At 56.8% G+C, this 14093-nt stretch overlaps 1 protein-coding gene across 1 annotated transcript in view; it reads left to right on the top strand.

Moving 5' to 3' along the window:
• Positions 1-14093, top strand: part of LTBP2 (latent transforming growth factor beta binding protein 2) — a 99596-nt gene that overhangs the window by 63184 nt on the left and 22319 nt on the right. The window contains exons 9-17 of the mRNA XM_089907953.1: positions 27-101; positions 3036-3158; positions 4796-4960; positions 5219-5434; positions 6544-6563; positions 7786-7825; positions 8736-8849; positions 10953-11081; positions 11779-11907. Coding sequence (XP_089764079.1) covers positions 27-101; positions 3036-3158; positions 4796-4960; positions 5219-5434; positions 6544-6563; positions 7786-7825; positions 8736-8849; positions 10953-11081; positions 11779-11907 — 1011 coding nt within the window. The remainder of the gene's footprint in view (positions 1-26; positions 102-3035; positions 3159-4795; positions 4961-5218; positions 5435-6543; positions 6564-7785; positions 7826-8735; positions 8850-10952; positions 11082-11778; positions 11908-14093) is intronic.

The raw sequence follows: 14093 nt of genomic DNA, 5'->3' as shown, positions 1-14093 counted from the left end.
AACCTGTCTGTATCTTCAATCCTTAGCCTCCCCAGTGATTGAAAATGGCCAGTTGGAGTGTCCCCAGGGGTACAAGAGACTGAACCTCACTCACTGCCAAGGTAAGAATAACCAGGGACAGGGCTGGGCTTGGGGAGCAGAAATAACAGAGGCTTGATGATGCGGGAAGACACCCACATCCCCAGATAGAAGGAGCAGCTGCCACTGTCTGAGTGGTCCCCACTGGGCAGCTCTAAGCCCCGGCTTGGGGGAGCTATGGGGGCTGCTGCTTCCAGGGGCCCAAGGAAGTCAGAGGATAGCGATGGTGCAGCTGAGAAAGCGCCTGGGAGCCAAGCCCTCCCCTCCTCCCCATCTCTACCCACCCCCACCCAGATCTGGGTGTGTGACTCTGTAGGGCTGTGTTGTGCTGTATCTCAAGGTGCTCCACGGTCCCCGCACATCCATTCACCTCCTGGGCTGCTCGCCCTGGAATGGGAAGACTTTTAACTCCAGGGTGGGAGATCAAGTCAGCCTGAGTTGGTGGGGACCACTATGGACTCTTCCCAGCAAAGCACCTCAGCTGCTCAGGCCTCCTTCCCGCAGCCGGGAGCAGGGAGGGCACAGGTGAAGGGGATGGAGGGGGAGTGGGGGAGGGGGACCATAAAGCACAGTCCTTGGCCTTGCTGGCCTGGCTGGTAGGCTCTGTAAGGCCAGCTGAGGCCCAGGTGCTCTGCATTAGAGGCCCCCAGAGGGGCAAGGCCCAGGGACACCTCAGGACAGAAGAGCGGGCAGGGGGGAGCTCAGCCATGGCTCTGAGCAGGGAGCCCTTGTTGGCTGTGGACCTGGCAATAGGTGAGATATGAGCTGGGCCTTCCAGCCAGTGGGAGGCTCCTGGGGTTGAGGCAGCTGCCCCTTTGGAGAGCTTTGGGAGCTGGACAAATCACTGTCTGTGCAGTTCACTTTGCTTGAAGCTGGGTTAGAGACGGGATTGACCCAGATGGTCTCCCAGGTCCCCTCCCCGTGGAGGCTTCAGGAGAGAGGAGTCTGGGGCGGCTGAGCTATCTGCCTGTGGGGATTTCTGGCCCATGGATAAGAACAGGTGCTTGGACCCGGCAAAAGGGAAGACCTCTGACCCAGCCGAGCCCAGGCTTAGCCTCCCTCCAGGGCAAAGAGGCAAGGACCTCGCGGACAGTGGGTGTGGGGAGAAGTTGGTATTTTTGCCCTTAGAGAGTGCAATGGGGCTGCTCATATCTAAACTGTCCACAGCGTCCTCTCCGCCTGGCAGGTTTCCTAGTCTGCAGTGTTAAAGTTATTCCCAGGATCTCGAATGTGCTCTCTGTCCTTCCTCCACCAAGCCCACAGGATTCAGTATGCCAAGGTGCCCTCCCCAGGAGGCCCTGCCCCTGAAACCTCCCCCTTCCCATGTCTGTGGCTGTGGTCTCCCTGTCTGGGATGGGACCCGCTCATCTCTGCACCTGCAGGCACCATCCCTCCTCTCTCCATCCTTTTCTCCTACTTCCACAGGCTAATTTTGGGGTATTGCTATGATCTGCATACACTGTGCTAGGTGTTAGTTCACAGTGATGGATGAGATGCAGCCGCTGCCCCAGGTGAAGACAGATGCCTTAACAATTACACACTATGAGAGAAGTGCTCTCGAGAGAAAGAGGCACTGGGTGCTATGGGATCCTATGGTGGGGCCCCTTCCCAGACTGGAGGATCAGGGAAGGTTTCAGGTGATACCTGACCTAGACTTAAAAAATGAATGGAGTTGGCCAGCTAGAAGGGGATGCGGGCATTCCAGGCCGAGGGATGAGTATGAGCAAAGGAGCAGTTTGGGCTGGCTGGAGTACAGCCAGTGCACCCACAGGAGATAAGAAGCGCATCCCAGGGTCTCATCAGAGCCACCGGCCCACCCACAGGCTTTTGGAAAATGGTGGAGGGCACTGGATACCAGGTGAGGGTTTAGAAGCTCCCTGTAGGAGGTGAGGGGGAGCCCAGAAGCTTCTCAAGCAGACAGGAGGCAAGTCAGATTTGTGTTTAGACATCACTCTGGCCATAGACTGGAGGCAAACGGATCAGTTCCCCTTCCCAGCTCTCCCTCCCAATAGAACGTCCTGCTAAGCAGTAGGTCCCCTTGGTGCCCACCCTTCAGCCCCTTTATTCCTGTACTCAGTGCCAATTTCCCCAAAGCCTGTGAATGAGCAGGCGGCCCTGATGACACTGGGCTGCCATGTGTTATCTCCTGGCACTGGAGGTGGGCGGCCATCACAGACCTTCCATGCTCACCATCATCAGCAAAGGTGCCATCGCTAAGGGGGCCCCTGACTTCTTGGAGCTCAGAGTGTGAGCCCTGTGATTTCCCCTGTCCTCCTAAACCTCTGCTCCACCTCCCAGCACCCGCCTCCATCCTCCCGCCTCCTCGTCCTTGCCGGGGCCCCTCCGTCCTGCAGCTTCTCACTGTGGACATGGTCCCTGGATCTTGGGTCCCGCAGAGATGCTTCAGGATCTCTCAAGGAAGACTGAATAGGAGGGACTGGGCAGCCTGTTCTCCACCCTCCAACTCAAACTCTGCCCTCATCTACTCCCCCTGTTACGTCCCAGGATGCCGCTTACTAGTTGAGTGACTTTGGGCAAGTTACTCCTGGAGCCTCAGTTTCCTCACTTATGAAATGAGGCCGTGTGGACCTACTTGATCAAACTGTGAGAATTAAATAAGGTATCTTATGCAATCCACCTGGCATACTACCTGGCACGAGGCACTCAATAAACATTAGCTCTTAATATTATGACCATTATTACCAGTTCCTGGACCCAGCGATTCACAATTTTTATCTCATTTTATCCCCCTAACAGGACTACATCGTCATTACTATTATTATCCCCACTTTACAAATGAGAAACTGAGGCCCAGAGAGAGGGATCACACTTAGTAAACGGCAGCTCTCTTATTGCTGTCCTTCTATGTGGAGAATCGTAGGAGAACTCTGCCCCGACCCCTCCCCTCCATCAGGCCTGGGTCGGGGGGCGCTTGGTCATCTCCGCCAACCCTGCAGACATCAACGAGTGCCTGACCCTGGGCCTGTGCGAGGACTCGGATTGCGTGAACACCAGGGGCAGCTACCTGTGCACCTGCAGACCCGGCCTCCTGCTGGATCCATCCAGGAGTCGTTGTGTGTGTGAGTGCAGGTGGGACCCAGGGTGGGGACGCTGAGAGGCGAGATGGGACCCTCAAGGTCCACGGGCCAGACTGAGAGCAGAAGTGCCCCTAGACCGTATCGCAGGGTCCAGGGGCTGCTCCTCCACCTGGAACTGGGCCCCGAGTGCCAAACCTGATCCCTCATCCTGCTGGGACGGAGACAGTCACTGCTTCTCTGTTTTCTCTATGTATTTCTTTGAGGGCTTTGCAGTTTGGGATTTTCTACCTCCTCTGTTTTTTCTCTCATCGTTACTGTCCCATCTGTTGCCTCATCTGCTTGGGGAGGATGTGTGTCGCCCCTGCTGTGATGTCTGGCTGAGCTGTGGCTGCCTCTTCCAGTGCCTGAGCTTAGAAGCCTGGTCCTTTCACTGCAGACGTTTCTTAAGGAGCCTGCCCATAGCAGGAGCAGCACTGCTGCCGGCCCCGGGGCCTTTCCATAATCCTGCGGTCCCCGTGTGTCCGTGAGCGCGTACGTGTCACTAGTCGTATCAGCATCGTGTCCGTGTGTGTGCATGTGTGAACGCCCAGGCCGCTGTTTCCAGTGGCCTCTGTGGTTTCCAGCTGGGAGAGGCCCAGGCTGGCAGTGCCCCCCTCCACCCGCCACTCCCCATGGCAAAGCTGACGGCACAGCCAGACCAGGGAGGCCTGACCACTACTGAATAAAACCAGTCCCGACTGGCCTCTGCAAAGTAGCCACCCAGGTCAGGTGGGCCACCCAAGGCTCAGCAGAGTTCCCTGTGGCCGGCCAAGCCCTCAGTTTGTGAATCGCCAGGTACTGGGTCTGGGGAGGCCACAAGATGAACAGACTCCAGCACCACCCAGAGGGAGCACCCATGTGAGGGAAAGACTGGACCCAGCATCCCCAGGGCAAGGAGGTAGTAAGAGCCTTAGGTAGTAAGAGCCTTAAAGGGACAGCAGAGAACGAGGGAACCCAGAATGGGGAGAACCCAGCTGGCCACTCTCAGGAAGAGTTCATGGTGACTTATTTATTAGTTCTGGAAAGAGACCCTTCATGCAGGGAGGCAGAGTTGGCCCTTGGTGTTGTTATTTTCTAAACCCAGCGTGGCTCACACTCACTGCAGTCCGTGGGGTTTTGATTCATGGATCCAGCCAGCCAGCCATCTAGCGAGCATTTACTGAGTATCTACATGCACCAGACATTGCCCAGGGTGTCTGGGCTGCAAAGACGACCAAGACAGGGCCTGGTCCCCAAAGCTCCCCATCAGGCCTGTGGTTCTCACCTCGTCTCATCTCCCCAGGGAGACTGTGGCCCTCAGGGCACACTGCTCCTCCCTCGTGCTCCCCAGGATGGGCTTTTGTAAACACGTGTAGACTCAGAATCTGGGGACAAGCAGAGACATCCACATTTCCTGCTCTTAGCTTCCCCACATGAGGGTGAGAGTCAAGGGTCGCCTCAAACAGATAACATGAGGAGGTGCTAAAAGCATTCCTGCAGCTACTCTTCCAAATGTTCTGTGAGCATTTTCAGGGCCCCAACTTCTACATTGAGATGCAGGCCAAGCCAATCTGAACACACGTGGCCGGTCACTCCTCCACCCACTGCCTTTCCCCTCCCGCTGGCCACCTGCCCATCCCCACCTGCCGTGTCTGTTGCAGCGGACAAGGCCATCTCCATGCAGCAGGGGCTGTGCTACCGGTCGCTGGGGCCCGGCACCTGCACCCTGCCTTTGGCCCAGCAGATCACCAAGCAGATATGCTGCTGCAGCCGAGTGGGCAAAGCCTGGGGCAGCAAGTGTGAGAAGTGCCCCCTGCCTGGCACAGGTAACCCCCTCTGTCCCCATCTCAGCCCCAGCCACCGAAGGGCTTCCTCCAAGCCAGTGGCCAGTTTCCCCTACCTGACCTAACGTCAGGCCAGAAGACTCTTAATTTTCCTTCCTGTTCAACTCCTTAACCCAACCTGGGGCCCCTCCCTCCTTGCTGCTACAATTGCCCTGTCCCTCAAAAGGCAGGAAAAGGAGGGCGCTGGGTTCCTGCGGGAGCAGCATCCCTCAGCTTGTCCTCTGACTGTTGAACTTGCAGAGGCCTTCAAGGAGATCTGCCCTGCCGGCCACGGCTACACCTACTCAAGCTCAGACATCCGTCTGTCCATGAGGAAAGCCGAGGAGGAGGAACTGACCAGGCCCTCGAGGCAACAGGGGCAGAAGAGCAATGGGACCCTGCCCAGACCAGCAGAGAGGCAGCCACTCCGGGAGGCCACTGGCACCTGGCTGGAGGCCGGGACCATCCCCGACAAAGGTATCTGGGTTGGGGAAGATGCCTGAGAGATTCCCCCTCCCCTCGGGTTACAGCACCTCAAAGAGCCACTGGACCCATGGCATTCCATCTCTGGGGCATTAGAAAAAGGAGTTCAGAGCAGCAGCACAGCCCTGGGAACGTGCTCTCATGGCCTGGCCTGATGACATGGCCTCACCTCCTCTTTCTCCTATATAGGGTCAAGAGGTACCCATGTCCCAGGGAGCTGCTGGTGGGGGTGGGAGAGGTCCGCCGCATCCTCCACTCCAGCTGACCAGGCCTTTCCATCCCTTGCCCCCGGCCACGCAGCTTCTGGGGCTGGTGCTTGCTGCCAAGCCTGAAGAGTCGGCAGGTGGATCCTGGGGAATCTGGGGGCTTTAGATCCCCTGCCATGGCCTTAGAGTCAGAGCACTGGCTCCGGCTCAATCGCCTTGGGCCCAGGAGGCGTGGGGCTGGAAAGAGACTGGGCTCGAGGCACCCCTGGCAGGTGCCCTGGGAAACCACGCAGAAGGCAAGCCCGGGTTACTGGTGGCACAGGGGGCAGGGGGCCGAGGACATATGAGGACCAGGAGAACTAAGTGATGGCCAAAGTGCTCCAGGAATTGGGAACAGACAGACACAGAAGTCAGGCAGAGCTCCAGTCATCATGGTAACCAGACACTGGCCAGGCCAGGAGCAACTCCTCCCCTTCCTAGAACTGTTGCCCTGGCCTGTAGCCTGGGGCAGGGGCGGAGTGACCCGATGTGGTCGGGAGGGAGGAGGTGGCAGTGCAAGGAGGGTTACAGCGAGGATGGGGTGGCAGTCCACCCATGGGGTGGACTGGCCCGGAGCGGGTGGGACTCCTGTCACCGGGGGCATCAAAGGAGCCCCGGAGGTTTCCTCTCACCAACTGACCACTTTGTAGGCCTTCCAGACCTGGGATCTGGGCTGGCCAGTGCCAGAAGGGTGGCAGGGGCAGAGGCAGGTAAGAAGAGTCTGGGCTCTCTCTACCACTGAGCCTGCGGGAGACAAGGTCAGGAGGTCACGGACTGAACCAGCCCTGGCCATGGGTGGGAGGGAGAAGGCAGCCAGACTCTCCTCCCTGAGCTCACGCTCTCACCTTTCCTTCCCAGGTGACTCTCAGGCTGGCCAGGTAAGTGAGTCCTCCCACCAGCAAGTCGCGCAAGGGTGGCAGAGAGCAGGACCTGGTAGCACTGAGGCCGCAGGGCAGCGTCCCGTGAGGGAGGGAGGGGAGAAAGATGGCGTGTATGTAGGACTTTACTTGCAGAGAAGCCGTGGTGGGAGAGTTGATCCAAAGACCCAGTTTTACCCTAAAGGGAGTAATAACAGCGGCTCCTGTTTTTCCAGCAGCTGCTGTCAAGCACTCTCATTCGGGAAGCTCTGGGGCCCCTTCAGAAAGGAAGCAGGACCGGGTCCTGTTAGTCCTGGCTGTCACTCAGGCTTTCATCGCAGCAGATGAGGTCTAGAACTGGTTCCAGATTAATTCCGGATTCAGCACTTTCTGAGCCTGACTTGCTTAAGGTCTCAGGTCTCCTCTGTGTGTGGCTCGTGGGGAAGTAGAAGCAGAGCTGTGAATAGCCTCAAACCACTTCATTGAGAAAGGGGGAGCCCACCCCCTCTCCTGAGCCCAGGATTTCCCTGTAAAGAACTGAGTGTCCTCCTAGAAAAACATTCCAGAAGGGTGAAGCTGCTTCTTCCCTCATCAGTCTGCCAATCCCTACCCTATCCCTTGGCCCCTCCAAGCTGCATCCCTGACCCTCTGCACATATTGTTTCCCCAGGGAGCTTCTTCTCTCCCTGGAGAAGCATGCATTGTCTCCCAGACCAAAGTTCTTCCGTGTCCTCCCAGCCCCAGCCATGCTCCTGGCCCTCTGCCATCCCCTGCCCATTTTTCTTTCCCCTGCTCCCCACAGCTCATCTACCTCTGTCCACGGGCTATGGTGAGGGACACCAGGTGTGGCCTGGGGTCCCAGCTTCACCACACTGGCCCTGTGACCCTCGGTAGACTGGTTAACCTCTAAAGCTTCTGTTGCTGTCTGAGATGTGGAGATCATAGCACTGATACGATACTTGTTGCTGTAACACTGAGCTGGCCCATTACATACATCGGCTCGTTTGATCATCACAGCCTTCTACCAGATGATAGTTGAGAAGATTCACTAAGACAGTAGACATAAAGTGCCTGGCAGAATGCCAGGGTGTAGTAAGAACTCATCAACACCCGGAATGAATGAAAGACTGAATGAGGGAGTTAGTTGGACGGGGAGCCTGGAGGCAGGGGTGAGTGTGGAGGAAGGAAGCACATCATGGGGGTGACAGGGAAGCCAACAGTGACCTCCTCCCGTTTCTGTGCAGGTCACAACCAGTGTTACCCAGCTATCTGCCTGGGTCCCAGGTGAGTGCCTCCTCCTAGTGGTGCCCAGCAAACAAAGGGAGGGAAGGAGAGACCTTAATCTAGGAGGGGAGATAGTACCCGGGAGCTGGTGCACGGGCTCAAATCAGCTGAGGTTGTGGGCGATGAGACGTGTGATCAGTTCCCCTGGGAGCTCTGTATGCCGAAGGTGTTATAGGTCAGTGAAAGGCACCGCGATGCCTTACAAATACCTCCGCAGCCACAGCGCTCTTTCTGCCCTTCATGGTGCTGTTCAGCAAATAAACAAGACCAAAGAGGAAGGGCTGGCTGAAGCAGGGGCAGGTCAGGTTCCCAGAGCCCTGCCCCCAGCCTGTCTTCCCTCAGGAAATGGTTAGAGCTCCACAGAGCCCAGCTTGCCGGTCCCTGGGGCTGGGGACAGGGCACTGTTCAGAAGTCGGCTTCAGCTTCCTCTACTATGATGTGGACACTAATGCCTGCCTCTTAAGGCAGATGAGACACTGGTGGTTGAGGCAGAGCTCTGTAAACTGTAAAGAACTCTGCAGACAGAAGGAGAGTGCTGAAGTAGGAGTCAGGAGACCCGGGCTTCGGCTCCATCCCCAACAAGGTAGCGGCCTTGGACAAGTGGCCATTCCCACGAGCTTCTTCCACCTCCTTCCCTGCGGAGCGGGGAGACCAGATGTGCTCTGAGCCCCGTCAGGGCTCTCAGATTCTCTGACTCTGTTTGGGGCCAGGTTAAGTTTCAGGAGACGAAGAGGCAGGGGGGATGACCCGCCCTAGGCTCCACCCCTGGTTCTCGGAGGCCGATGGACTGGAGGGCAGGGAGGAGGACAGGGCACTGCACCTCTGCAGGGGATGTTGTCCAGGGGGTGGGAAAGCGGGCACTCAAGGGGCTGAGGCCCACTCGCTCCCCCCACCCCTCTCCCCTCCGCAGGAGACGCCATAGGAAGACCAACGCTGCCACTGCCTGGACAGGGGATCCCGGAGGCCCGGACAGAAGAGCAAGTGACCGCCCCCACCGATGTGCTGGTGACCCCGGCCCCGTCAGGTACCTGCAGCAGCCCCATGAGGTGTGGGCGGCCAGAGCCAACTCCAGGGCTCTCCCACCGGATGCACAGTGTCCAGTGAACTCCCGCCGCATTCCACAGAGAGCACAGGGTGCCCCCAGTGATTGGGGGAGTCCCGTCTGGAGCACCGGTCAAGCCAGGCAGGAGAAAGAGAAGGGGTGCCTTCCAGGAGAATCCACGGGGCCTTCTCAAGGAAGGCGAGCACATGGGGCCTCCGGGAGCCTGGCTCTTCCAGGCTGTTGACCCTGGGTCAGCTGAGTACCCTGGCGGTGGGCAGCCTCCTGCCCACAGGGAGGCCCGACTTTAGGGAAGGAAAATGGTTCTATTTCTCAAAGTTGTTTAGCTGCCCTGGAGCCTGCGTTCCCCAGGCTCTGGCCGCTGCAGTGGTTGCGGGGTGGTATGGGGGAGATCCCCGGCACATCCACCTTGCTCTGGAATGCACCCTCCTCAAAGGCTCGTTGTCTGGGGACTTGGTTCAAGAGAAGCAGGGCTGGTGTTGCTGCAGCTGTTCCCTGCACACGTGTGTGCTCACGTGTGTGTGCTCGTGCGTGTGTTTCCACGAGCGTCCTCATCAGGGCCTTGTTGCTTGTAACCTCATAGACTGAGGTCACCTTGGGGTGAGGGGTATTTCCAGATCTCCTCCAGCAGAGGGAGAGACCCTGCAGGTTGGTGGAACAGTCCAGAGAGTGTGGGTGGGGCTGGGAGCTTGGCCTTCCTAGGCCTGAACCAGGGCGTCCCTGCTGCCCTCTCCCAGGACCCCTCTTCTCTGGGCTCAGTGCACTGCTCCAAGGAGTGTCCTCGGCCCCCCTCCACTCGGCAGGCAAGATGAGCTGGGTTAAGGGGCTCAGCTGGGGATTCAGCTATGTGGGGACAGAATCCCTCCCACGATCTATAGACTTTCGCCTGATCCCCCTTCCCCCTTGCCATCCCCCAACCCCACCCCTCTGGGAGGACATTTAGAACCTGGCTGGAGGTCCTCCTGAGCCCCCAGGCTGACACAAACTTGGAGCCAGGCCAGGGGCAGGGTAGCCCGACAAACAGGCCGGTGTGCACGTTCAGTTCGTCCAATTTAGCAAACGCTGTGAAGCCCCGCTGTGCACCGCCACAGGCCACATCCTGACCCATTTCCTTGGGTCTCTGGGGTTCCCTCAGTGCTGTGGGGCAGGGCTGGGAGTGTGGGTGTGTGGGCTTCCGGCTGAGACCTGGAATGAGAGCATCACTCATTCATTCAGTCATTTGTTCATTCGGCATGTTTTAAGTGCCAGGTACTTTTCTGGTATTACGGACACAGTTCAAAAGACTTATAATCTCTTGCTCTCTATGCAGCCTCAGCCCTGAGGCCTGGCGAGTCTCCAAACTGTTTCTGAATTCAGCTTCCATCTCCCATTTTTACCCATTACCACCACCCAAGGCAGTCCTTGTTTAATTCATTTCAACAGGTTTCTAGGGGCCCTCTGTGCCTCCCCTCCCACCCCAGTCCATCTGCCATCTTGCTGCCTCTCTGAACAAGATGACATGCAAGATGCGTGGTCTTTCTAAGACAGTTCTGATCACACCCCACCTCCCATGACCCCCTTGCTTACAGGCCTGTCTCAACATGGCACTCAAGGCCCTGCTCAGTTAGCCTGCGCCCACCTCTCCCCTCTTCCCCTGGCAGTTGTCCCAAGACCCCCCTCACCAGATCTGTCTGTCTGCCTAAGAAAAACTGGTCAGGAGTTGCCAGGGAAGGGAAGCACTCGCTGTGGATGAGAGCTGTCCCCGTATTCAGGGTGATGTCAGGCTGGAGGCCTCAGCAGGGGAGCCCCTTTGCTGGGACGTGGGACACAGGTTACTGGAACCCCCTGGGTCTCGGTCAGAGGGATGCAGTGCTGCAAGCTCCATCCTGGTAGGGCTCGGGGCCCTGAGAGGAGGTGCTGTGGGTTCTTACACAGGCCATGCTATACGTGGATGTGGGAGGGCCCAGCTAAGGCCTGAGTGAGGCTTCTGTGGTCCTCTGAGGCCCGTGTGCCCTGCCCCCACCCCACTCCACTGCCTTCACCCATCCGCACCCCACCATAACCTCTGCTTTGCTCCATCACCCACAGGCATTGACAGATGTGCTGCTGGAGCCACCAACATCTGTGGCCCGGGAACCTGTGTGAAGCTCCCTGATGGATACAGATGCACCTGCAGCCCCGGCTACCGGCTGCACCCCAGCCAGGCCTACTGCACAGGTATCCACGGGGGCAGCCTGGGCTCACTCAGTGGCTGGGGCGGGTGGAGGCAGGGCTGGAGGACAGTCCAGAGTCCAGGCAGCCGAAAGTCCGAGCAGTGCTGTGTGGTGGATGGACTGAGGAGAGCAATCCCTACGGACAAAGCTAACCTTAACCTCGGGGACAGCGATCTCTGGGAGCACCATCTGATGAGTCCCCAGGACTTCAGGAGGATGCGAAGTCACCCCAGGGTCCCCTGACTGGTACTTGGAACCTTCAGCTCTGAGATCAGCCCACCCCTCAGTCTGCATAGCAGACTGAAGCCACGGCCATCCCTGGGGGAGAGGTTCGGAGGCATAACACATAAATCATCCAGTGTGGGCCTCATCCACTCTCCCAATATTTTTATACAAGGGAGACACATCCACTGTACCTTGAAGGAGAAAGGAAGTTATCACCGGGCCACTGGGGGAGGGGGACACGGGGCAGGGGGGAGGTGCGGAGCCACGGCCCCAGGCCCTTGGTTCTTGAAAGGGCCCAATGAACCAACTTCATGGCCCTCAGCCTTTGAGATTTTTCAACTCCCAGCCTCCTCTGCTCCCTCATCCCCTCCTTGCCCCACAGCACCATTCCCTGTCCAGTCCTTAGCATGGCAGGTGGCTGGCAGGTGCCCAAAGGAAGGCCTCCCTGACTGTCCTTCTCACCTCCCTCCGCTCAGATGACGATGAGTGTCTGAGGGACCCCTGCAAGGGAAGGGGGCGCTGTGTCAACCACGTGGGCTCCTACTCCTGCTTCTGCTACCCTGGCTACACGTTGGCCACCTCGGGGGCCACACAGGAATGCCAAGGTAAGGTGAGCCACCTTTGCCCCTGGGAGGGGCACAGGACCGCACAGGTAGTGTTGGGGTGGAAGAGGATCCAGGCATTCACAGCACCCAGTGACAGAGCTGCAGACTGTGGGGAGTACGGGGGGCCGCAGGAACCAAGACCAGGGCTCTAACCTGGACCTGGGAGGAAGCAGACCCTGCGCTGAGGCTGAGGTCGCTGAGACAGATGGAGGAATAGGAATCTGAAAGGCAGCAACATTCACCAACGCTCCAAGGAACTGTGACTGGAGCCAAGAGTGTGAGGGGTCTGGGGACATGGCTGGAGATGAAGCCGAAAAACCAGGTCCCCAGATCCTGAGTGACAAGGAGCTTCTTTCCTATTGGATAAAGAGGGTGACCCGTGAGGACACCAACTGGGACTCCAGGCAGCCTTGGGAGCAGGCTTGCCTTTGCTGGGAAATGCCTGCAAGGCTTTAAGCTTCCCTGGGAAGCTTTGCATGGGGCCGCTGGACAAAGATGCTTCCAAGAAAGGCCCTTTAATATGCGGCATTTATACCACATACGAAACACTCCACATACTTTTTTATGAACTACAGAGAATAGGGTGCAGCACTTTCCAAGCAGTGCCGTAAGATCCATAACCGAGTTGGAATCCTTCACCTAGAGAATGACACTGCTGTTCTTGGGGCTCACATTGCTGGTTCTGGCCTGGGCGCTGTGTGAGCTCTAGGGTTACTGCAATGAGTGAGGTGTGAATGTTGGCACTGTGGGACGAGGAAGCACTGGTTCTGTATGGAGGAATGTGGGAAGGTTTCCCAAAGGGGTGTTTGAGCGGGGACAGAATAATAACAACTACCATTTAATGAGCACTTCTCATATGGCAGCACCGTCCTAAGCCCTTTATTTATGAAGCTCATCATCCCAACCCCGTGCTGCACAAATCCTTATCCCCATTTTACAGTTTAGCAAACTGAGGCTCAGAGAGGTGAATTGAACCACGCAGAGACCTCACACCTAGAGCCGTGGCAGAGCTGGAAACAGAATCAAAGTCACCCTGGCCCCCAAACATGGTTTGCTTCCAACATCTTCCCTTACACACACAGTGAAGGAAAGGAGGGAGCAGAGGCTATTTCGGGGAAAGGAAACCATTTCTGCAGAGGGCAGAGCAATGAACAAGCCTGGCGTGCTCTGGGAATAATGATAAATCCAGTGTGATGGGAGCGTGGGGTATGCAGAGGAAGTGTCAGGAGCCGACGCCAGTTTGCGAAGTGTCTTGAGTGCCAGGCTGAAGTGCTTGGTCGCTGTCCCACAGACAGTGGCAGCCAATAGAGGTTTGTAAGCAGAGGGCGGCGATGCGGTCAGCCAGGTTTCAGGGAGATGACTCAGGCAGCAATGCTCAGAACAGTCGAGTTATCAACGGCAGAGGCCGGGAGAAAGGGGCTTCTCTGGGCTTCGCGGCTTTGGCAAGCGTTGTGGGCCAGAGGCACTGCTCCCTGCAGGCCCAGCCCGAGATGCTGGCCTGGGACAAGCAGTGGCTGCTGCAGGGAAGGGTGTTGCCAGGACTGGCCCAGACAAAGGGTCCTGCCTCGTGCCAGCCTGGGTGTCCGGATGTCTCTGCCAATCCGACAGCTGGGGGAGGAGGCAGGAAGGTCAAGGTCAGCTGTCAGAGCTTCTCCCAGTGGGGTCTGGCTGCGGTGTGATGAGGCCTCATCCAGGATAACATCCACTTTCTAAATTTTGCTGCTCTGGTAAACCAATATCTCCTTATTTTAAATATTTACTTTATTCTTATTTATAAATTATTTCATTAATTTATATAATTAATAGAAGGCATTACAATTTCTAGAATTGAAATAAATATAAATAATTGATTAAGATAAATTATTTGATTATTAAATATTTAAAATAACGTTTACTTTACTAGTATCTATGAGCATCTTTTCGTGTATGAGCCTTTGGGTTTCCTTATCTAGAAACTGCTTGTTCTTATCTTTTGCTCTCTTTTCCAGTGGCCTTTGCTGCTTTTCCTTGTGGCTCTTTAGGAGTTCCTTATCGATTCCAGATACTTGCCTGGGTTTAGATATGACAACTCTTCCACCTTGTCCTCTGTCCATTGACCTTATCCACATGTCCTTTCTTTAACAGAAATCATTAATTCTGATGTATTGAAATTCACCTTTTTGCCTTATTTTTTATGCTTTGGGAGC

This window comes from Delphinapterus leucas, chromosome 2, assembly GCF_059928025.1.
Source record: "Delphinapterus leucas isolate spDelLeu-1000000601 "Yukka" chromosome 2, BTC_Dleu_Yukka2, whole genome shotgun sequence".
NCBI classification, from domain to species: domain Eukaryota; kingdom Metazoa; phylum Chordata; class Mammalia; order Artiodactyla; family Monodontidae; genus Delphinapterus; species Delphinapterus leucas.
This window is presented reverse-complemented; position numbering and strand designations above follow the sequence as displayed.